This window comes from Pseudonaja textilis, chromosome 1 (assembly GCF_049901715.1).
Source record: "Pseudonaja textilis isolate UNSWEBS1 chromosome 1, rPseTex1.2, whole genome shotgun sequence".
NCBI lineage: Eukaryota > Metazoa > Chordata > Lepidosauria > Squamata > Elapidae > Pseudonaja > Pseudonaja textilis.
In genome coordinates this window covers 162,539,985-162,566,276 of record NC_141990.1, presented here as the reverse complement: position 1 = coordinate 162,566,276, position 26,292 = coordinate 162,539,985, and the positions used below count along the sequence as shown (strand labels likewise).

At 37.8% G+C, this 26,292-nt stretch overlaps 1 protein-coding gene across 3 annotated transcripts in view; it reads left to right on the top strand.

The window, feature by feature from the left end:
* Positions 1–26,292, top strand: part of SPAG16 (sperm associated antigen 16) — a 173,518-nt gene that overhangs the window by 75,768 nt on the left and 71,458 nt on the right. For all 3 annotated transcript variants that reach the window (XM_087919614.1, XM_087919613.1, XM_087919615.1), the window contains one exon: positions 18,361–18,426. In XM_087919614.1, the coding sequence (XP_087775740.1) occupies positions 18,361–18,426 (66 nt within the window). The remainder of the gene's footprint in view (positions 1–18,360; positions 18,427–26,292) is intronic.

Below are 26,292 nucleotides of genomic sequence, written 5' to 3'. Positions count from 1 at the left end.
ATGGAGAACTTAACAAATTTGCAAATGATACTAACCTGGTAGGAATACCCAACACCCTAGATGATAGGCTCAAGATCCAGATGGATCTTGACAGATATGAACACTGAGCCCTATCTAACAAAATTAAATTCAATGTAGAGAAAAGTAAAGTCTTAACACGTAGGCAAGAAAAGCTACAAGTACACATATAGACTTGGTGAAACCAGACTTAATAGTAGTAACTTTGAGAGGTATCTTGGAGTCTTAGTAGACAACCAGCTAAATATGAGCTAGCAGTGTGCAGTGGCAGCCAAAAAAGCCAATGCAATTGGCTAAGCTGCATTAACAGAGGGATACAATCAAGATCAAGTGAGATACTAATACCATTCTATAAAACTTTGATAAGAGCATGCTTGGAATACTGCATCCAGTTTTGGTCACCACACTATAAAAAAGATGTTAATACTCTAGAAAAAGTACAGAGAAGATCAAACAGGATGATTAGGGGACTAAAGACTAAAACATATGAAAAACGGTTTCAGGAAGTGGGCATAGCTAGTCTAGTGAAGAAAAGGACCAGGGAGGCATAATAGCAGTGTTCCGTTATCTGAGGAGCTGCCACAGAGAGAGGAGGAGGTCAAGCTATTTTCAAGGCACCTGAAGGCCAAACAAGGAATAATGGATGGAAACTAATTACGGAGAGAGTCAACTTAGAAATAAGGAGAAATTTTCTGAAAGTGAGAACAATCAACCAATGGAACAAATTGCCTTTGGAAGTTGTGGAAGTTTCATCACTGAAGGCTTTCAAGCAGAGATTGGACTGCCATTTGTTAGAAATGGTGTAGGATCTCCTGCTTGGGTGGTGCGGGGGTTGGATAAGATGACGTACAAGGTTCCTTCCAACTCTGTTAATGTGTAAATGTGTTTCAGTTTGGCTTGAGTATTAAAGACATCTTGGTTGCGCTGATGGTTGAACTTTACTATGAGACAAGGTGAGTTCTACATTGTGATTCTGCTGGAACTTTCCAAGAACTTTGACATTATTGGTCATGATGTAATATTACTGCAACAATTTGATGATTCAGGTGTGTTTTTGTTGTTCCATTACAACCTGTAGGATCACCACCAGAGAGTGATTTTGAGAGCTTTCTGTTCAATCGCATGGCACAGTCTAAAAGGGCTCAGATCTTTCTCCCTTATTTTTCAATATCTGAATTGAGCTCTTGGAGCAGTTGTCAAGAAATTTGGAATTGAATGAGAGTATTTCCTTTTTTCCATCTTTATCAAGAGGGGCTGGGCAGGTAGTTGGCAGTTCTTTGAAGGAAATTATGAAAGGCAATAGAGTGAAACTGAATAAAATTATGATTCCATGCACAGCTGGTTATTTAAGTTAGCAGAGGTCTCCCTTTGATTTCAGTCTATTATTAAAAGAACAGTTTGGAAGAAACATCTGTGGGTAAGTTCCAGCTGGTGCATCAGCTATTATTCTACTGGAACTGGAATAACCACGCCTAAGTGAATTCTAATAACGCTCATGTCTGGATGATTGTCATATTGTCAACAGAATAGGGGAAAGTCTTGAAAGAAAGGAGGAAGAGTCACTAGCAAGCAATAGTAAATAAAGAGGGACTTGAGTCCAATCCAGAAAATTGGTTTGAGTAAATATCTCATAGAAGCCTCTTCCTAATTCACATGAAGATAAAGTGAGGGGGAAACATATTCAAACACATTCAAACTTGCAAAATTCTGTTAGTATAACCATTACAATAAAAGCAATCCTGACCTTGATTTCTTAATCTCATTTACCTTGTTGGGCTGACATATGTGCTACTACAGTACATTCTTTGTGAATTACACCTGAAGATAATGTGGAAAGTGCAAAATCTAATTGTTAAGTGGTCACAAGGCCTTTGTTGTCCATGAGCTACGTGGCCCTATCTACAGTAATAGTATTAGTCTATAAAGCTATAGACAACATATATCCTGATTTTAGCATATACTTTAACAAAGTATCAGCTAACTTTCTGGTTAGCAAGTGACTTGACAATCACATTCAAAGAGAGTTCATTATTTCTAAAGTACCTGAAAAAGATGACTAGTAAACTTCCTCCAGCCAAGACCTGCTTCGTATCATTCTATAGTTATGCACACAATACTATATTTTTATGCATATAATACTGTATTTAAATTACAAGAAAAGTTAGATGTCTACAGAAATTCTCAGTCATCCAGGTCATGATTTTCCCAAAGGTGCTTTTGCAAGACGCAACTGGACTTTCTTTCTTTTTTCTTTGAAGACATTTTGCTTCTCATCCAAGAGGCTTCTTTAGACATACAAAAACACAACTGTGCCATAGGTTTACCTATGTTCCCCAGATGGTGTCAGGACAGCCTATTTGTAGGTGTGGGGAAGTTTGACTGAACAGGTTCTTTGCTTAATTACTGTTGCTGAGGTTCTTGGTTTGGTACTCGGTTTTGCTATTATCAGTTGATAGCTTAGCAGAGGTACAGTTTCACAATCTATAGTTATAATGTATTTCCCATAGATTTCAGTCTCAGTAAATCATGGATTTGTATCAATGGATAAGGGATAGCTGAGATAGAGAAATAGTTGTTTGGAATAAAGAATCTCCTATTATAATTATGAAAATAAAATATGTTCCACACTTGTTACATTCCAGAGTTTCGAAACAAATAGAACATAGTTAATAACTTTCTTAATATTGCCTGTCTGCTTAATTATGTTTATATGATAATATGTAGTTTTAGTACAAAACACTTGTCTATAAAAATTTAGCAAACCATACCAGAAGAGACTTATTCTTTCTCAGAATAAGTTGACTATTCAAAGCTCAGAGTTGACATATCTATGATGCTCTGAATAACTGGGTTCTAACTGAAATTTTTTATTTATTCACTCCTTAAGGCTCAATATAAAATCAAAAATAAAAATGGAGCAATTGTAAGTAATTTCCACTTTTGAAACAAAAATATGTATTAATACTTCTGCATTTGCAAAGAAACATAAATGACAATAATAAAGCATTACACTTGGAGGACAGTAAAGAACTTTGAAGTGGTATATAAGTCTAAGTGCTATTGCTATTACTAAATAGATTATTAGTTGTTCAAAATATAGAGTTTTCTCTACATACTTTATGAAACCAAGCACAGAAATCCCTGCTGATGAATCCTAACCTTATACAATATATCTGACTTTATAGATCCACTAAACTAAACTCTCATTTTCTAAATTGTTCCTGCTCTAAGTTCTCCATCACATTGCATTGTATGCAGCATTAATAGTTCCTCACTTTTAAGAACATAAGCATAGAAGGTAATATATTTAGTACAGAACAGTTTTAAAGAAAAATGGGGAAGAGCATACTATTTATTTGGCCAAAGCTGTTAAAATGGAAACCTATCTGCAGCCTTTATATTAGTGATGGATTTATGATCTGTGGTATACTGCCCTTATCTACCATCTATTCAGACTTCCAGCTGGGGCTTCTCTAGAGAAACCCCTGAGGCTATTTGAATTGTGCAGAAATGTTCTTCCTAGTTGAAAAGGGAATTTGTAATCAATTTTCTCTATACTAGGCAAAATGCTTTTTCCTGTCCACATTTACTCTTTAGTTTTCTTCTGCACAAAGTCTCTGGAAGCACCAGGGGGACAGAACACAATGATAATAGGGTTTATAAATCAATCTTTTTGTTGTTGTTAGAGCTGGGAGCTGAATGTCAATGATAGCCCGAAAAAGACTTTGTAGAAGATGAAAGCCTTACTTAAAAACTAGAAGGGAAAAAAATTCTCAAGATTTTTTTTCCAAAGTGCATTGATGTTTCAGTGCTGTTGGGCTTTCAGTCCTGAAGGACTCTTTCAGGGCTTACAAGTTATAACTGAGTTCTGTGCAGAAAGTTGGTCAATCGGGAAAGTAAGATCAATGTGACATTTTATAGGAACAAACTAATTGGAAACTATACTACTGCATGTAGAACAGTTTCCTTCTCATGTATAAGTGTGACATAAGACATTATGTCTGCATAAGATATGGATGCATAAGACAATTTCAGAACAAATTTTAAGTTAGTGTGAAACTGTGCACCAGAGAAACACAAAGCAACTAGGAGAAGAGTATTATTGTAAGGTTATATTTGCACAATACGTTTAACCAGAATGTGGGGCTGGTGTCTCATGCACATTTTCAAAACCAATCTAATTGATTCCAACCAAAGGAACCCAGAGAAAGTTAACTAATTCAATCAGTCATTCAGATTTCTTGTGTCATGCAGATTATTTACCTATCTACCAAAAATAATGTGTCAGGTAAGTAAATTATCTATCAAAAATATACCTAACCATAGAAGACAGACTAGGAATGTAAATTAAAATAAATAAGAAAATAGTAAGAGAACAGCTGTCCACTCTAGATGAGTTCAAATCACCAGGACTAGATGGATTATATCACAGAGTTCTGAAGGAGCTGGCAGATTTGATCTTGGAACCATTGAACCATAGCTTTCATAGATCCTGGAGTACTGGAGAACTACAAAAGACTGGAAAAGAGCTGATGTGGCTCCCATTTTCAAAGAAGTGGGCGGGAACAGATCCAGGAAATTACAGACCAATCGGACCAATATTGTCTGACAACAATAACCGGAAAGATCCTGGAAAAGATAATCAAGTAACAGATCTGCAAGCACCTAGAAGCAAGCAAAGTTATAACCAGAAGCCAACATGGTGGGTTTGTCGAAAGCAGATCATGCCGAACAAGCCTAATTTCATTCTTTGACAAAGTGACTTAATTAGTGGATCAGTAAAATGCTGTGGACATAATATACTCGGATTTCAGTAAAGTAAACCACAACCTGCTTCTTGGTAAGCTAAAAAAAGTGGGATAAACAGCATCACCACCAGATGGATTTGTAACTAGCTGACAAACCACACTAAATGTGTACTCCTTAATGGAACTACATTTACATGAAGAGGAGTAAGTAGTGGGATACTCCAATGTTCTGTTTTAGGCCCAGTACTCTTCAACATCTTCATGAGTGATAGAATAGAATAGAGTAGAGTAGAGTAGAGTAGAGTAGAGTAGAATAGAATAGAATAGAATAGAATAGAATAGAATAGAATAGAATAGAATAGAATAGAATAGAATAGAATTTAATCAAATTTGCAGATATACATTAAACTGGCAGGAATAGCCAACATTCCAGAAGATAGGCTCAAGATCCCGAAGGATGTTGACAAACTTGGGCTCTATCTACAAAATGAAATTAAATGAAGAGAAAAGTAAGATTTTACACTTAAGCAAGAAAAATAAAATGTACAAGTAAAGATTAGGTGAAACCAAGCTCAAAAGTAGTAATTGTGAAAAGGATCTTGGCGTTCTAGTAGACAATTGTTTAAATATGATCCAGAAGTGTGTGGCAGCAGCCAAAATAGTCAACAGAATCCTAGACTCAAGATCATGGGAAGTATTAGTACTGCTTTATACAGGTGAAACTCAAAAAAATAGAATATCATGCAAAAGTTCATTTATTTCAGTAATGCAATTTAAAAGGTGAAACTAATATATGAGATAGACTCATTACATGCAAAGCAAGATAGTTCAAGTCGGGATTTGCCATAATTGTGATGATGATGGCTTACAACTCATGAAAACCCCAAATCCACAATCTCAGAAAATTAGAATATTGTGAAAAGAGTCAATATTCTAGGCTCAAAGTGTCCCACTCTAATCAGCTAATTAAGCCATAACACCTGCAAAGGGTTCCTGAGCCTTTACATGGTCTCTCAGTCTGGTTCAGTAGGAATCACAATCATGGGAAAGACTGCTGACCTGACAGTTGTGCAGAAAACCATAATTGACACCCTCCATAAGGAGGGAAAGCCTCAAAAGGTAATTGCAAAAGAAGTTGGATGTTCCCAAAGTGCTGTATCAAAGCACATTAATAGAAAGTTATGTGGAAGGGGAAAGTGTGGAAGAAAAAGGTGCACAAGCAGCAGGGATGACCCCAGCCTGGAGAGGATTGTCAGGAAAAGGTCACTCAAAAGTGTTGGGGACCTTCACAAGGAGTGGACTGAGGTTGGAGTCACTGCATCAAGAGCCACCACACACAGACGGATCCTGAACATGGGCTTCAAATGTTGTATTCCTCTTGTCAAGCCACTCCTGAACAACAAACAATGTCAGAAGCGTCTTACCTGGACTAAAGAAAAACAGACCTGGTCTGTTGCTCAGTGGTCCAAAGTCCTCTTTTCTGATGAAAGCAACTTTTGCATCTCATTTGGAAACCAAGGACCCAGAGTCTGGAGGAAGAATGGAGAGGCACACACTGCAAGATGCTTGAAGTCCAGTGTGAAGTTTCCAGTCTGTAATGATTTGGGGAGCCATGTCATCTGCTGGTGTTGGTTCACTGTGCTTCATTAAGTCCAGGGTTAACGCAGCCATCTACCAGGAGATTTTGGAGCACTTCATGTTTCCTTCGGCAGACAACTTTTATTGGGATGCTGATATCATTTTCCAGCAGGATCAATGGTTCAATGACCGTGGGATTACTGTGCTTGATTGGCCAGCAAACTCGCCTGATCTGAACCCCATAGGGAATCTATGGGGCATTGCCAAGAGAAAGATGAGAGACATGAGACTGAACAATGCAGAAGAGCTGAAGGCCGCTATTGAAGCATCGTGGTCTTCCATAACACCTCAGCAGTGCCACAGGCTAATAGTTTCCATGCCACACCATGTTGAGGCAGTAATTGCTGCAAAAGAGACCCAAACCAAGTACTGAGTACATATGCGTGCTTATACTTTTCAGAGGTCTGATATTGTTCTATGTACAATCCTTGTTTTATTGATTGCATGTAATATTTTAATTTTCTGAGATTGTGGATTTGGGGTTTTCATGAAGTGTAAGCCATAATCATCACAATTATGACAAATCATGGCTTGAACTATCTTGCTTTGCATGTAATTAGTCTATCTCATATATTAGGTTTACCTTTTGAGTTGCATTACTGAAATAAATGAACTTTTGCACGATATTCTAATTTTTCAAGTTTCATCTATAAGACCACACTTAGAATACTGCATCCAGTTTGGTCACCATATTATAAAAAGTGCAGAAAAAGAGTGCAGAAAACAGCAAGCAAAGATAATTAGAGGGCTGGAGGCTAAAACATATGAAGAATGGTTGCAGGAATTGGGTATGTCTAATGAAAAGAAGGTTGAGGGGTGACACAGTAGTGGTGTTCCAATATTTGAGAGGCTGCCATAAAGAAGAGGGAAGGCATCCTATTTTCCAAAGCACCAGAAGGCCAGACAAAAAGAATGGATGGAAAATATACAAGAGAGAAGCATCAAGAACTAAGGAGAAATTGGATTAGAAGACCTCCAAGATTTCTTCCAACTCTGCTATTCTGTTACTTACTGATAATTAACTGAACATTTTGATGTCCATTTCTGAGATAATCCCAGGGAGGTCTCACATGTCATGTTTTCAACCATCCTTCCAATCCAGTGAAGATGTGAAAGAGAAAGAATATCTGAAGTAAATGATTGCCTATTGAATATTTATGATAAAGCTGCTTTTTTTCAAATTATGGCCTGAATTATTTATAGTGCTGGCCCAAGATGGATGACACCTCAAAGAAACATATAGAAATGGATTTGCTAAAGGACAATAAGTGTCAGATCCAGCAGCTTTGGCTTGGCACCTTGCCAGCCTTCTGCAATCAATTGTGGAAGACAGGTAGGAACAAATGGGCAATAAAGCTGTATATTTTTATTTTGGGAAATTTGTGTGTGTGTAATTGACAGTTGAGGAAGACCAGAGCGTTTTGGAATCTGGTTTGTGCTGGTGTGCTGGCATCTTCAAGGATGTTTGACCTGAGAATGGAACTTCACCAACCCAAACATCTCAGTGTTTTCCAAAACATCTTGGCAGTGCTAGATTGGCTCCACAAAGACAGACCATTGGGAGAGGAGAAATCAGGTTTAATTCTGTATTGGAGCGCAGGTATTTTAGATTCTGCTTGACTTTACTGCAATCAGCATCTCTTGACTTTATTGCAATCAGCATGCCTTTTCACTTCAGCAAAATGGAGTCGAGAGTTTTATTTCCCTAAGGGATCAAACTGGGGCAGATCTGACAATAAGCTTGCTCTAGGATGCATTAAACTGAATTCTTGTAAAGATAAAAAGCAAAAATCCTGAATGAAGGAACTCAGATGATGAGGTAAGCACTGCAGAAGGCAAACTTTAAAGGGAGGTATTAAACCACTTTGTTTGTTTGTTTGTTTCCCACCTTTATACGCAAAGCAGTAAGCATATCCAGCACACCTTCGTCCTCCTGTTTTTCCCACAACAATGATGTGAGGTGGATTGGGCTGGAAAAAGTGACTGGCCCAAGGTCACCCCGCTAGTGTCACTGACTAAAGCAGGACTTGAACTCACAGTCTCCTCCTTGAAGGATACAATTTGATCAGAAGGAATAGGACATAGAGAACAAGGACAAGTTGCAGTCTATGTTAAAAATAACTAATTTTGCTTAGAAATCCAAATGAATAAATTTAGCAATGTTGAAGGGAGCATCTGAGTTAATATAAGTGGAATCATATGTAGCTGATGTCTGTTATTGTCTTCTCTTGCCTGGATAAGTTTTGGATGATGTCTTCCAAAAACAAATTGCAGATATTTTAATAAAGACACAAAATAGAAGTGGTGGGAGGCTTTGAAGACACCAAATTTTGCCTAGAAAAAGCCTGACTCTCTTTCATCTAAGGTGTATAAACAAAATATGGTTGGCCATCTGTTAGAATTTGTACTTGTAGAGTCTTACAGTTGGACCAGATGAACTGCAAGATTTCTTCCAAGCCTTATGTTCTATAATTCTATTCTAATTCTGTGAGTAGAAGCTTCTAAAAGAGAGCTAATTGGTTATTGTTAATGCAGCCCAAGATTGCCCAGGCATTCGTGAATTTGATTTTTTTTTTCCAGCCCAAATACAAGACATTATACTTGACCCCACTGAATACTCAAATCCATCTGGATTTGACCCAGTGTTCAAATATGTCAGAGTCACTTGAATTATACTTTTGCCCTGTAAGGCACTAATCAATTTTCCTAGCTGGGTTAGGAAATTTGAGGCTAGAAGGCTAACTGATCATAACATTTTTAATTTGTATTTGTGAGCTAAGCTGGGGTTGACTCCATGGCCTTAACAGCTCCTTCCATCTCAATGGTTTTATGATCCTATCTAATGTTGTGACAAAGAGGGAAAAAATAAGGTAGAAAAATAGTACTGGTATTTCAATGGGATACAATAGCATGCTAAAGTAGCTATATTATTAAACACATTTAAGAAGAACTGGTGAAAAGAACAGAAGGAGGCAGGCCTTAGTAGAGTAAATTGTTAATTGCCATAGATAAGATGAAAAAAGTTTGAATAAAATCTGTTGATCCTCAGTTAGAATGCCTGTACAAATGAAGTAAATACTTAAAAATTTAAGGTGATATATAGTAATGTAGAGTTCATTCAAGTATTTGTCAAAGGATATTTATATGAGGAGCTTTTGAAAGCAAGAAAAGACTATAAAGTTTTCTTATCAGGGTCCTTATATAATTTATTCATTAGCACTATGTTATATGATCACTTAAATGGTAATATGGAGATTGTCCATATATTCTAAAGAAAGAACTTTCAGATTGGGCCCTGACATTAAGTGTATACAGGGGTAGGATTCTACTGGTTGGACCGGTTTTATAGAACTGGTTCTTATGGTTCTGCGCAGTTCAGAGAACTGGCAAATTGTGCCCCTGGCTGGCCCCGCCCCTTTTCACCCACCCACCCCTCCCCTCCCAGTCAGTCCTTATCATGCATGTGCAACATTGCATGCATGCCCAACATCGCTGACTGCATTCTTCCCTGCCCAGTCACTCCTTAAGGTATTTCTTTTTTCCCCCTCCTAACGACCAGCTGTTCCTGTGATCAGCTGTGCCAGGATTCCCTCGCTTACTTATTGCTTTGCCCAGTCTTCTCTGAGGCCCAGGAAGGGAAAAAATGGAGGGGAGGGCATAGCACACACACCTGCCCCCCCTTCATTTTTTTCCCTTCCTGAGCTCCGGGGAAGCCTTCTGGGGTCAAAAATGCCACCCCAGGAGGCTTCCCTGAGACCCAGAAGGCCCCCAAAAGGGGGGGTTGCTGCCAAAAAAGGCCATGCCCACCTAGTCACATGGCCATGCCTACCTGGCCATGCCCACAGAACTGTCTGTTACAAAATTTGAATCTCACCCCTGAGTGTATATCCACTACTCCTAAAGCATTGGGGTTCAAGAGTCTCAATTTTGAAAAACTCGCCAAGATTGCAGCTTCTGTGGTTGTTACCAAGCTAACAGGTGGATTCCTCTCTCTCCCCACTTCTCTCCCTCCCTCTCCCCTCTCATTTACTCTCTATTTTTTAATTAATTATTAAAAACCAATGGAAATATAGCGAGATAAAAAATAATCAAAATGAAAAATTAACCTATTAGGAGACAGAAATTGTAGCAAATAGCAACCTTCTATTACTAACATAGGTAACTGCCAGTCAAACTACCTGATTCAAACTCAGCATCTTCTGATAACCAACTTAATATAATTTTGCAACTTTCATTGAAATTCAGAAGAGTGATCTGCTAGTAGAAGGCACAAGACTTTACTTCAAGCCAACCTGTACATTTAATAATAAGAGCCAATATTAACTGAGAGAACTAAAGTTAATGTGTGTGATTGTCTCAATGACATCTTCTAAGTCTCTAAGCATAGATAGAGTCTTATTGAATATGGAATGTTCTCCTTCAACTCTTTGAGAGGAAGGCCTTACATTTCAAGTTGTAAATGCCCTTTTATTCAAGATGGAGAATATCTTTTAAAAATAGTTGCTAATGCAGAAAATCCATTACTGAAGCCCAGTAACAATTCTTTTTTGGCCAAGATCTTTATTGACTTTATTATAGCTCTTTTTCTAAGAAAATAAATAAATTTGTCAGCAAGAATTCATTCCAACCAGATTTTTAGCCCTTCTAAATTTTGTTCAATAATATAAGAACTATTTCTTCTTGGTGCGAGCTGTTTCAATTTCCAAATACCCCAAATTGTTGTGGAAACAATTCCACAATGGTGGAATGACTCACTAGGTCTTTCAATAGTTTTAGAATCTTAATTAATTAATTAATCTTAATTAATTTTTTACTTTAGCTAAATTTAAAATATCAGCTATACCACCTTGATGTTTAAAATGTGGAAATTTCTGGTGCCTTTCCAAATTTACCCTAATCATGATCTATGCTACTTAACAAAAAGCACAGGTATAGTTTCAAATTACAATTCCCAACCTACTGGATAAAGCAATCTTGAAGAGATAGAAAAGTATTACACTGCTCAAAAAAATAAACGGAACACTTAAACAACACAATGTAACTCCAAGTCAATCACACTTCTGTGAAATCAAACTGTCCACTTAGTAGCAACACTGATTGACAATCAGTTTCACATGCTGTTGTGCAAATGGAATAGACAACAGGTGGAAAACATAGGCAGTAAGCAAGACATCCCCAATAAAGGAGTGGTTCTGCAGGTGGTGACCACAGACCACTTCTCAGTTCCTATGCTTTCTGGCTGATGGTTTGTCACTTTTGAATGCTGGCGGTGCTTTCACTTTAGTGGTAGCATGAGACGGAGTCTACAACCCACACAAGTGGCTCAGGTAGTGCAGCTCATCCAGGATGGAGCTGTGGCAAGAAGGTTTGCTGTGTCTGTCAGTGTAGTGTCTAGAGCATGGTAGCGCTACCAGGAGACAGACCAGTACATCAGGAGACGTGGAGGGGGCCATAGAAGGGCAACAACCCAATATCAGGACCGCTACCTCCACCTTTGTGCAAGGAGGGACAGGAGGAGCACTGCCAGAGCCCTGCAAAATGACCTCCAAGTGGGCCACAAATGTGCATGTGGCTGCTCAAACGGTCAGAAACACACTCCATGAGGGTGGTATGAGAGCCCGACGTCCACAGGTGGGGGTTGTACTTACAACCCAACACCGTGCAGGATGTTTGGCATTTGCCGGAGAACACCAAGATTGTCAAATTCGCCACTGGTGCCCTGCTCTTCACAGATGAAAGCAGGTTCACACTGAACACATGTGACAGACATGACAGGGTCTGGAGACGCCCTGGAGAACGTTCTGCTGCCTGCAACATCCTCCAGCATGACTGGTTTGGCAGTGGGTCAGTAATGGTGGGGGGTGGCATTTCTTTAGGGGACCACACAGCCCTCCATGTGCTTGCCAGAGGTAGCCTGACTGCCATTAGGTACCGAGATGAGATCCTCAGATCCCTTGTGAGACCATATGCTGGTGCGGTTGGCCCTGGGTTCCTAGTAATGCATGACAGTGCTAGACCTCATGTGACTGGAGTGTGTCAGCAGTTCCTGCAAGATGAAGGCATTGATGCTATGGACTGGCCCTCCCGTTCCCCAGACCTGAATCCATTTGAGCACATCTGGGACATCATGTCTCGCTCCATCCACCAACGCCACGTTGCACCACAGACTATCCAGGAGTTGGGGGATGCTTTAGTACAGGTGTGGGAGGAGATCCCTCAGGAGACCATCCGCCACCTCATCAGGAGCATGCCCACGCATTGTAGGGAGGTCATACAGGCAGGTGGAGGCCACACACACTACTGAGCCTCATTTTGACTAGTTTTAAGGACATTACATCAAAGTTGGATCAGCCTGTAGTGTTTTTTTCCATTTTAATTTTGAGTGTAACTCCAAATCCAGACCTCAATGGGTTGCTAAATTTGATTTCCATTGATAATTTTTGTGTGATTTTGTTGTCAGCACATTCAACTATGTAATGAACAAAGTATTTAATAAGAATATTTCATTCATTCAGATCTAGGATGTCTTATTTTTGTGTTCCCCCCCTTTTTTTTTTGAGCAGTGTATTTGGGGAACATTTAACTATCATCCCCAGATGTTCTCCTAGTGAAAATTTTAATAAATAATACTTTCACTAAGTTGCCAAAGGACTAAACTAGCATGGTCCAGAGATTACATTATGTACATTACATACATCACATGTAGTCCTCTTGAAATCAGTTTCAACATCAGTTCACAAAACTCTAATTCTGAAAAGTGAATTCAACATCCTAGCCTATCAAAATCAGATCCTATAAATTTCTGTAATGTGAAGACAATTCTACCTTATCTTTTTTCTATTCAGGTCCTTAACTACTATCATCTATTATTCAACTATTTCAGAGATTTAACTGAAAGATTTTTTTATAAAGTTAAAAGATGTACAGAAATGTACAGCAATGAAAATAATTGTGATTTCATGTCACTGATCTACTATACAATCCAAGTGCAGTTTAATCCCTGGAGAATATTTTATTCATCAGAGGTCTCAACCAAAAGCATCTAATTGGAGTACTAAATCATATGAGAATACTGTAATAATGATCAGTAGGTGATCAGCCTATATGCCTCAAATTACATCAAATCATTTTTTATTACAGTCAAAGACTAACAAAAGGAGAGCAAGTAGAAGGATTTTTTTTTTAAAAAAATACAAAATACAAAAATAAAATTACAAAAAAACCTCGTAAAATATAAAAACGATAAATAGACATAAAAACTTGGTAAACCATATATAATACAAATAATATAGATATTGTACAAAACACTATAATCATGATAATTGATGTGTGGCACAGGTGATCTTCTGACATTTGAAGTGCTGCAGGGCAGAACCAGGCACATTGCATATTGTAGCATGGTTAGTATCTGAAAACAGTAGGGAAGTATAGAATTGTCCTGTGGCCTCTAGGTATTGATGCAATATTGTTGAAAAGAGGCTAATAAAAATGTTTCTGCAGTATAGGCACTAAAGAAATACATGTGTGAAGCACCAGAAAAATCAGGCGATCCAGGAAGTTCAAATGAGTATAAAGATTTATTGCAAACCAATAAAAATCTAATAAAACTTGGGGGAAAAAGATTTATTGCAAGTTTAAGCTCTCTACAAGAATCTGATCAACTGGCATTCAAATGAAATGCTCAGGAGATAAGACAGACATTCAAGGTGGATTGGGCTTAGATCTCTTGCAGGCACACAGAGTCTCATAATTTATGAAGATTTGACCCCTCCCTCAGCCTGCTCATCTCCAACAACACGTTCTGTTATTTCCAGGGCATTGTCTCTCTCTGAATAGGGAATCCTCCATTATCAGCCTTCAAAGGCAGTGAGAGGAGGGTATGACACTGTGCCATAATAACTGCCCTACAGTGGTTAGGTACTTTAAGATTTGTTAAGTATGTCATAGGAGAGGTAGAGTACCTGCTGGTAATAAAGGTTGGACCTACCTGGCTAGGTCCAATTAGCACTCAGTTTAATGAGAACTTTCACCTGAATATATCCTATGCTGACCTGGAGAGAATTTCATTAACACAGTCCTTGTCAAACTATGGCATGGAGTGGTGCTGTTGTTGCTTCAGGGGTGCACTATTGCAACAAGGTAGATGTTGGTGGAGCTCTTGGTTGAGAGAGTTACAATAGTCTGAAGTTAACCTTGGAGTTAATCTGTGCTGATTTGAGTGCTGATTACTGGTGGAGAGGTGTTGGAGTCTTTGTTTTTTTTCTTTGAGGCTGGTTGCAGCACTCAGATCAGCATAGATTAAGGTTAATATTGGACCAACAATCAAGTAAGCAATATCCCTATCAAGAAACTTCCAAAGAGCCATTAGTAAACAGCCCAATCAAAGAATCTCTAAGACAGCCCCACTCACAGACAGGCAAGACACAAGTATGTAAACTGATGGCAAACTGCCCACCTTAGTAGCACTGATGATGTTATCTAGTTAGGGTAATGAAATATTTGCAAGAAAACAAGCTCACAGAGCACCAAAGATCCCTCATTTCAACCCTAGGTTACAAATATTCCTCTTTATTTAATTTAAAGACTGTTTGAGCCTGGCAAAGGCCTGTAAAGTTTGATTTTGGAACCTTTGAGAAGAAATCTGTTGTCTTCACAGCTGGGAGCAAGGCATTTGTGCTTTGCATAAAGGTTGTCATTGGGGCCCAATCAACCCTAACCCCAGCAGCATAGGTTTTTATTTCAGTTCTCAAGACTGAGCTGAGGTTTCTGTCTCACTAGAGGTATTATAAGCATTCATTATAAACAGGTCACCATGACTGAATTGGATTAACTAATACAGAACCTTGGGGCACCCCACTATTTACTTCCCTCCATGTAGATGTAGTTCCATTAAAAACTATATGTTGAAGAATAAATCAATCCTCTCTTCTCTGTGACTCTGTTCTCTGCACATTTTCCATGGTTTCAACATCTTTTTTGTGTCACGGTGACCAGAACTGGCTGCAGTATTCCAAGGGTAGTCTCATCAATGTGGTATAAAGTAGTACTATCTTGTGTTCTTGATGCTATCCCTCTATTGATGCAGCCATGACTTCATTGGCTTTTTTGGCAGATGCATCACATTACTGGCTCATATTTAAGTGGTGGTTAATTAGGACACCTTGATCTCTCACAATTACGCTCACATAGTTACAGATTCATACTGTTATAAACAATATTATTAAAAATATATTTAGATGAATGAAAGAATATCTATATGCCTATCTTCCACCTAATCTTTACACCTTAAAAATTCCAAAAAAGGAATCAAAACATTTAAAATTCTATGCTGGGTGCATTAATCTTGATTTATGTAGTAATTTTTTTGTCTGGGTCCTGTGGCAACTTCCTCTGAAAGAAAACACGTTGGATTAAATGTGGTAAATTGTCCTGCCAAAAACTTCTAAACCTGCTCATACAGATTGAGCAACATTGGCTAACAGAGCTAGATTAAAGGGAGGGTGTCATCCTCTTATTATTACTTTCTGCAATATAATTAGCTGCATCTCCAGGAATAGTGTCTGTTCAGGAATTAATGGATTAATGAGTAAGATTCTTATTTTCTAAAAGTTCACAGCCCTGAGGCGGTACATGATGAAGCAACACAAATAAACCTAGAGCTCTTTTATTTTGTATTGTTTTAGCTATGATGTTACCAAGTAGAATGTTGGTTGGAATAAAAACAGTTTTAAAGAGAAAAAAATATAATTCTCTTAAATAGCCTGGAGCTAGCCTTAAAAGTAGTAGCCAGTCCTTTATATTTTGCCAGTGGAATACCTTACACATGGATGCCAGCTGGGTTCTTTGCATTTTTCCAAAATCCAACCTGGCTGCTGGATTTTGTACCAGCTGAAATTTCTGGGTCAGATGTACAGACAACTACACATAAATAACATCACTGTAATAAAGCCTAAAGGTCAGCAGTCTTTAAAGCATGCTTTTAAGAGACTTTATACAAGAATGGGGTTGTTTAAGGATGTCAAATGAGCTGATAAAAATTTAAAAAATTAGATTTGGATCCCAAAGTATCCTGTGGAGATGAGCAATGGCACCTACTGTCTTCTCCTGTCCTAGTCTGGAGTTTATGGTATTTTTTATTAACTTCCAGGCATCTGTCATGAGTTAAGCTAAGAAAGCACAGCCAGGAGACTTTTGGTTTGCCCCAGTCCCTTTTTCCACCATCTAACACCTGTACAGCTGTTGTTTCTCAAAGCTTACTTTGACACTGCCAACTCCTCTCCTGCTTTTTTCTTCTTCTCTATTTTCTTTGGCAGGATAATTTAAAACAGGAGATCCAAGCCCCGAGCCATCCTCCGTTACCAGGTCAAGGCCTTTTTGGAACCAGGCTATGTGTGTGGCAGGCTGGTGCACATGCACATGTGTGCAGCTCAACTTACATGAGTGATGTGCTGGCATGCACGTGCATGTATGCATCCCAACTCACACAAGTGGGACTGGCTTCCCTCTCGCCAGGCCACCAAACCGCAAAGGTTGGAGACCACTGATTTAAAACATCCCTGAAAGAATTAATCATTGGATTACTGTTGCTGTGTACTGGATTTTACAATAGGAATCACTTTCCTATACTGAATTTTACAAACACAACTATTTTGACTCCTTTTCCCAATGGTTCGATGCCTGAGTACAGGGATAATAGATAGAGAAAGGAATTGGTCTCATGTAAAGAGTAAGGAAGATAATGGTAGGACTGATCTATTACCAAATGACAAGGGGGAAAGCATAGTTTAAGTCCAAAACAAGAAGAAGATATACACAAGTAATTCAGGCAGGCACCTTCCTAATTCACATGATGTTTGTGGTTGGGGGAGAAGTAACTCATAGTTAGACTTACATGATTGGTGTTAGTCTCACTTATGTAGATCAAATCAAGAAATCAACTCCACAAGAAGACTAAAACTATCAGTAATTTTGGCTATAGTACCAGAACCCTGCAAGTTTGACTTTGCTTTATTCCCCCTTCCCTCTGCTCCTTATGCTCATACTCACTGCTCAGGATAAGGAGCTTTCTGGTTAAAAAAAAAAGGTATTGGAAATAAAGACAATGGGAAACTAAGTATGGCTGCAGCTTTAAATTAATACCAAATCACAATTAAAATGGAAAAAAACCCAACATTAATCATATCTAATGTAACTTGATTTACCAAGCAAAAGTACAATTTTAGCAAATTGTTTGTTTACAGGAGATATACATAAAATGAGATCATGTCAATCTGTTATAAAAAGAATAAGTTAAATCAAGCTATTATGCATAGAAGCTATACAATGTATAGCATATGGAAAAAGAAAAAACTGGAATAGCAATTTATCTTAAATCACCTTCCTGGGAATTATTAGAACAGCTTAAGACCACTTTAACAACTTGACCAGAACTTCTACAGAACTAAAACTACTAAGCCAACCTTAATATAATGGCAAACCATCTGGTGCATCTCCCGTCATAGAAAATAACAAACATTAAATATACATTATTGAGAAATAGAATTATTCTTATTTTTATTTGAAATAAGTAAATATTTATTTTACCTTATTTTAGCATGCATAACTTTTGTCTCCTGTTAACACTTCTGTATAAATATATACTTGTAATAGTACATGTTATATAAGTATAGACTTCACTGAAACTTATTTTTGAATAAGTACAATATATATAGTATCCTAAGTTTTCTTATAAGTATGTATGTATCTCTATAAATATGGGAACTACTATATTAAAAGGTGTACCATTTCATTTTAAAAAAAGATCATATTTCACTGAGGTGCTTTTTTCTTCAGGATAGTATCTAATTGTTCTCTTTCCCAGTCACTTGGTTTCCCAGACAGAACTATTGTATTCATATGATGTTTTGCAGCTTGTTCAATTTCTGATTTTATGATCTTTCTTGCTTTTTCCCACTAGGGACTTTGTGCTCAAACATTCTATGGTCACTTACATTCCTGCAACCATGCCACGTTCAACATGAAGGTAAGCTAAAAACAGTAAATAATTATGGTTTAAATAGAATATACATACATATATACACACGTATACATATACACATACAGACAGTGTCTGTATATATATGTGTGTGTGTGTGCATATGTATATATATATGTATGTATATATGTTTGTGTATATATGTATATATACACATATATATTACAGTGGCTTAGCACATTAAAGACGTTGAACTTGTTAACTGGAAAGCTGGTAACTTGGGTACAAGACCCGATGCTGCATTACAGGGTGAGCTCCTGTTAACTTGCCCCCGTTTCTGCCTGCCTAGGAGCTCGAAAGCATACAAATTCAAGTAGATAAATAGGTATCACTTTGTTGGAAAGCTAACAGTGTTCCATGCACCTCGGTGTATGGTCATGTTCACCATATGACCATGGAAAAGTCTTGGGACAATTCTGGCTCCGTCAGCTAAGAAACAGAGATGAGCACTGCCTCCTAGAGTCAGATATGACTGAACATGGGAAACCTTTACCTTTACTTTACATACATGCAGACACTCATTTATTCATACATACATATAAAATCTGTATGTCAAGTAATTTTGCTGCTGGATATATAATCTGCTGGAGTTTTTAGCTTCCTGAAATCATTATTTTCCAACAATAATTCCAGAAAACACTATTCTCCCTATTGAATGGAAAAAAAAATCTATTCATTTTCTGTTTGGTTATTGTGTCATTAATCATGTTCATGTATATACTTTATATACATGAACATACTGTCTGTATATATATACATACATAAATACATACATACATACATACACACACACACACACACACACACACACACACAATAAAATAGTTTAGAGTTCTTTAGAGGACTTATGTTTCTCATAGGTTCAATTTTAACCAATTACAATGGTGCAATTTGTTGCTGAATTGTCTTATCCCTACTATTTTGATGGAATTGAATTTAGATACCTGGATGATTATCAGGGCAATATTTTTGTTAAACTTTGGGAGAATTTCAGATTGTACTCAACAACTCATTAAATATTTAAAGAAACCCTCCAAAGATGGAATAAGAAAACAAAACATTTCTATGTTTTTTAACAAGAGGGTTATACTGGCAGCATGACTTATTTCTGGAAAGGATGCTTTATGCTGACATCAGGATATGTCAGTTACTGCAAACAATTTTGGTCATCATACTACAAAAAAGATGTTAAGACTGGGAAAAATTCAGAGAAGAACAACTAAGATGATCAAAGGCCTGGAGACTAAAGCATATGAAAAATGGCTGCAGGATTTCGGGATGGCTCATCTAAAGAAAAGAAGAATTAGGTATGACATGATAACACTATTCCAATATTTGAAGGGCTGCCACAAAGAAGAGAGGGTCAAATTATTCTCCAAAGTACCAAAGGGCAGAACAAGAAACAATGGATGGAAACTAATCAAAGAGAGAAGCAACCTGGAATTCAGGAGAAACTTCCTAACAGTGAGGACAATTAACCAGTGGAACAACTTGCCTCCAGAAATTGTGGACAATCCATCACAGGAAGTTTTTAAAAAGAAACTGGACAGCCACTTATCTGAAATAGTATAGGTTCTCCTGCTTGAGCAGGGGGCTGGACTAGAAGACCTCGAAAGTTCCTTCCAGCTCTATTCTGTTTTAACAGTCTAGCATTGTATTCTCCTGCAGTGTCCTTCATAATGTTAAACAATTAAGCACAAACATTTTTACATTGATAATTTTATAGATTAACATTTATTTTGATTAGGAGTGTTACATCTGGCACAAAACACTATGCTAGAATTGCTGATTGACATCATTTGTAACTTAATTAGAAAAGTTAAAAACTGTCAGTAGAAGGCTGATTAAACAGAACAAGGGGTGCAATTTTAGAAGCTATAATTACAGACCCAGAAATTAATTGTAGTTCTGTAGAACTCAAGCAGCTGAACTGTAGGTGTTCATGCTGAATATGTAACTATCAAACTATTCGAATTGCTTTTCATTCTGAAAACTAGAGTGCTCAAGTGTGTTCTCATACAAAAATATTCATAGCTATCGGAAAGTAAGTATTTTTTTAAAAGAATTTTTATTTTAGACAAACATACAGGGACAAAACATAAAACATAAAACCATCTTCCAGTTACGTACATACAGTGTGTCGGTTGGTTACAAATCTTTTGTGCATCCTCTCCATAGTCCTCACTTAACAGTTTTTATAAATTCTCATATTATCAATCTAGTATATATGTATACATTATTATCATTGTTAATCATTTATTTGACTATAACTCTTTTTCCATCATTTTATACAAGATATTCAAAATTTTAAATTAATTTATATTATAACATTCATTACATCATCTTAAATCCATCCAATAGTAGTATATCTTTATGTTATATTCTGTATATTCTATTATCCTTATATTGTAAAATTCTCTAACATATTTCATTTCCATATTTTTTGTCTAACCATTGATAAAATAAATTCCCATATCTTATAATATTGTTTATCTTCTTGTTCTCTAATTTCAAATGTCAATTTGCTCATTTCGGCATATTCCATTATTTTCTTAATAACTTCCTCCTGCATTGATATTTTCTCATTTTTCCAATTTTTAGCAAATACAATTCTAGCCTCTGTTAATACATTTACAATCAAGTATTTCAATTCTCTTCTGTATATTTCTGGTAAAATCCCCAGTAAAAATATCTCTACTTTAAAGTCTATATGTTTTTCTGTCATTTTTTCCAACCATGTGTGGATTTTAGTCCACTATCTTTTAGCTTCTGCACACGTTCACCACATATGGTAATATGAACCTGATATCTGATGACATTTCCAACATATTTTGAATTTATTTATAAACATTCTTGCTATTCTCATCGGGGTAAGTACCTCCTGTAAAACATCTTATACAAATTTTCTTTATATGCTGTTGACATTGTCATTTTGTACTTTTGAGACCATAATTTTTGCCATTTCTCTAAATCAGGGGTCACCAACCTTTTGGACCTCAGGAACCACCAAACTCATAGATCCCAAGGACCACTAACCAGTTCTGTGGGCGTGGCTTAATTTGTGGGCGTGGCTTAATTTGTGGGTGTGGCTTGGTGGTCATGTGACTGGCTGGGCATGGCTTGTATGTAAATATAAATATTTATATAAATATTGATTTTTTTATTAAAAAAGAGCAACTTTTACCCAAAATCAGGCAAAGCAGGCAGATTGAGTTGCTCACATTCATTCAGAGATCTATCTATCTGCCATTGGCTAGCTCAGCCTGTCACATAAAATTTGCTAGCAAGCAAACTCACAAAATTAACTCACAATATACCATGCATGTAAATATTGATTTTTTATTAAAAAATAGCAACTTTTACCCAAAATCAGGCAAAGCAGGCAGATTGAGTTGCTCACAGAATCATTCAGTGATCTATCTATCTGCCATTGGCTAGCTCAGTCTCTCAAATTTTCTTGCCGTGAGTCTGCACTGAATTTACTTGCAAGCAAACCTTCAGTCCTAAGGGAGGTTTGGCTGTGCTGAGCTGAAGATCTAAAGACTAGCTAGAAAGCAAGAAATCCAACATTTCCTGCTTCCTAGCTAATCTAAATCTTCTGGCACAGCAGAACAGATGATAGTCAGAAAAAGGAAAAATAGCAATTTAGCAGGCAAGTTTGCCGGGTAAGGAGTGAGTGGGTGGGGAGGGTTCCCACAGGCCATGTGGGCAGCGCAGCCTAGTGTTTCTGCGCAGCCTGGATTAATTGCTTTGTGGGGGTGCTCTGGGGGTGAGATTTCTCTGCGGCCCACCAAAATTTTCTCACGGCCCACCGGTTGGCAACCGCTGCTCTAAATCAATCCCATATCCAAAAGTTTTCCCCCAAGCAATAATCAGTTCTTTAACTTGCTCTTCTTCTAGTTTAACCTCTAATAAATATCTGCTTCAGGCCAGTAATGTGGAATGGGATTTTAAAAGCCAGCTGAAGTGCTTTCAATTGGCTGCTTTTAGGATTGCCCACAGGGTATGTCAGAATCATTCAGTCTGGAAAGCAGTTTGGCAAGCACTGTGTCATTTGTTGCTGCTTGGCATTCACCACATCTTAGAATAACACTGTCAACGCACTGTCTGCCCCATCCAAACTGCTTGGTAGCAGTACTTCTTCCACAGCATTGGAGAAAGGGTTTGGGAGGAGGCATCTGGTCTGGATGAAGCTTCAGGTTGAGTGATTTTAGCATACAGTGTAGGGTTTTGTAGAATGTTCAACAAAGCTGCAGAGCCTGGAAAACCTTCATGACTCATTGGACAATTTAGCATATGTCGCACGTGTACGTAGTCCTTCTGCCTAGAAATGCTTCAGCCAACAACAGGGAGAAGCTTCTTCTCAGCTTTTACCTATAGCATGAGTTCTGTAGGAAAAGGCTGAGAGGTGCTTCACTGAGGTAGAATAAGGCAAAATGATAGGATTGTTTTACTTCACTTTTCACTCTTAAAGGGCAGGGGACTACTTTGCTTCCTGAAGCAACTTCAAAGGAATGCTTCCTAGTAGGCTTTGCTGAAACCCCTGTGAATAATCACACAGCTGTACTACACAACTGAAATCCTGCTTGGCTTTTCAAGATCAGCTCAGTACTGTCACCTACTGAAATTATTTTGCTATAATTTAGCATCTGGTCAGATTGCTGTAGAGGCACACATTTTATTCTGAATGTGCTGATATGTTACTAACAATAATAGTGGACATACTTGACCCTGAAGACCATTTATGACATGCTTCAAAGATTTAGCATATATTTGTTGACAGATGTCAAATAATAAGACTCAAGAGAAGCAGTATGTACAGGCAAGCTCTGATCCTTTTGGAATGCCACCAAATTGTTTTTGCCTCCCATTTTGGACACCCACTGTAACGTATACATTTTGTTGCCAGTTATGAATTGTGATGAATTTAATAAAATAAGAATAAAATAAGTCTTCTCATTGAGCAGAATTAGTGATAAGCATTTTTAAATTAAATTTGCCACCCAACTCATTTCTAATGATATTAGACGTTATTAAGGTCTGGTTTGGTAGAATACAATCGATGCATTTCTTTGGATTTGGAGCTAAAATGATGAAGAACCAAATAAGAGAAAAACCATCAAATATTATTGAAATCTATTTTTAATACCTCACCTTTTTAAAACTTAATTATCTTTCTGTCCAGTTATGCTACTTTCCAATAAACCAATTATCTTCTGATGTAGTTCTTTTAGCAGACTATGAACAATTCATATGTAGATTCTAAATGCTGTGTCCCCATCTCCACAAATTAATTTATGAAAAAAGTCCCCATTCTGTCTGTCCTTTAACTTACTTCTGCTTGAACTGCTTGGGCTCCATCATTGTTTGTCCTCCTGTGAATTCATGTAATAAATGTGATTTTTAAGAAGGAGAAAGATAAAATGTAACTTACAACTCAGAAGAAATTTATTAAGCATAATCTCCCTAAAAGATAATATAGTAGACTAGCTGGATACCCATGGTTCACTATGAAACTATGTGGTTGGGCTTAGTTTTGGGGGAGGAAAATAAGGAGGAGAAAAAAAATTTTTGCCTCTGCCTACCAGCATCCATCGGTATTAGAGACCTCTTAGGAATGGAGTGAGGTCCATGGTAGACAGTTTAAGGTTAAAGTTTTGGGGGTTTGAGGATGTAATAATAGAGTCAGGTAGTGAGTCCACTCTGTTGCTGAAGTCATATTTTCTTCAATCAAGTTTGGAGCAGTTTACTTTGAATTTGTATCTATTGTTTGCCCATGTGTTATTGTGGTTGAAGCTGAAGTCATTGACAGGTAGGACTTTGTAGCAGACAATTTTGTGTACTAAGTTTAGGTCAGACCATAGGTGGTGTAGTTATAAGTTGTCTAGATCCAATATTTCAAGCCTGGTGGCATAAGGTATTCTATTGTGAGCGAAGGAGTGGAGTACTCTTCTTGTGAAATACCTCTAGACTCGCTCAATTGTATTAATGTCATTATACAGGGCAGATTCCAGGCAGATGAGCTGTATTCAAGAATTGGTCTGGCGGAGGTTTTGTATGCCTGGTTTGGAGTTCAATGTTACCAGAGAAGAAGTTACGCAAAATTAGATTAACAACTCTTAATGCCTTTTTGGCAATGCTGTTACAGTGAGCTCTAGGGCTTAGATATTTTGAAATGAGTATTCCTAGGTCCTTGATCTGCCCAGTTTGTATTTAGTGTTCTGATTTTTGTTGCCAGTTTGTAAGACAGAGCATTTGTTGGTTGAGATTTGAAGTTGCCAGTTGTTTGACCATTCTGACACATAATCGCTTTGTAGGGCAGCAGTATTGTCAGTGGTGTTAAATAGTTTTGTTCTGGCCAAGGCTTCCAAGACTGTAATTACGCACACTTATTTTTTAAAAAAAGTCTTGTTTTATTGCAACGCTGGGAATTATTTTCATTCCCAGCTGGTAATGAATCTCAAACAGTCAATCAAGATAAGCACCCACCTTTCATTCCTGTGAAGTGCTGCCAATAACAAGTGTCAAATGAACTAGAAAAGAAACCAACTGAAGTACAAAGAGCTTCAAGAATGAATCTAAACCGAACGAACGACTTTGCTTCCTGCAAAGGTTTTGTCATCTTTGCCTGTCCTTTATACCTTATGGGAGGGGCAATCACCTCCCAGCCTTACTTCCGAGTCGCTCCTTTTGTTTCAGCTGCCCTCGCCTTCTAGCAGCTCTGCGCACACAGGCACTGGGAACAGTTTCCCCTGGGTCTTCTGCCTCGCTGCTGCCAGACTCCGAAGGCTATGGAGGCAGCACCTCACTCCCAGTTGGTCCTGGCCCCATCTCTGCATCGAACGCAGGACCCTCGTCCGAGTCCTCTCCAGACTTCTGGATTGATCCCCTTTCTTCCCCACTGTCTGATTCCGCTGCTGTCTGTACAGGCTGCTGGCAAACCACAACAAGTTTTACGTCATCAGCAAAGAGGACTCAGTTGCTTCTCATAAGATTGCAAAGGTCATTTATGTAAATTAGAAAGAAAGTGGGTCCTAGAACGCTGCCTTGGACGACACCGCTTTTAATTGGTGCAGGGTTTAATAGGGCAATACTTTTTTATAGGACAAGGTTTTTTTTACCAAGAGTATAAAGTTGCCTGCACAACTGAAATCCTTCCCTTTTTTTTTTACATGCATCATGAGTATGAAACTTACTTCAAAAGAGACCATGTTTTGATTACACTGTGTCACTATTATCATGATTCCAGCTGGTGAGATCTCTTTGTGAATGAAAGAAGCACTAGACTATATTTCAAAATTAATATGGAGTATGCAGTTGGAGAAGTTAAGATGACAAAGCACGATAAGGCTTTGTAGTTCTTCCCAATTTAAAATACATACCCCTAAAACTAGAAAATAGATTTTTTCTTTTTCTTTGGAAGCAGAATTGAAACTTATATATGAATATACTCTATCTATCTATCTATCTATCTATCTATCTATCTATCTATCTATCTATCTATCATCTATCATCTATTTGGAAACTGGATTGGAAGATGATTTTAAACCAGGAGGAAGAAACATCAATAACCTTTGTAATGGCTTCCGGTTTGGGCTTCTTTGGCAACGGACCGAAATCCACGATCGTGTGTGGTTTCGATTCATGCTCACCGCCGGAGCACCCTGATCTTCTGGATTTGGGGCTGAAGCCACCCTGTAGAGGCGGCGAAGAGGGGGGAGACCGCCAGCTGAGTTGAGGGGAGTTGCATCTCTCCTCCTCAGCCTGGCATTACTCCCTTTTCTGAAGGTGGATGCAGCAGTGGTCAGAAATGGCTACCTCAAAGAGGAACCCGACCAGACAAGATGGTGAAGG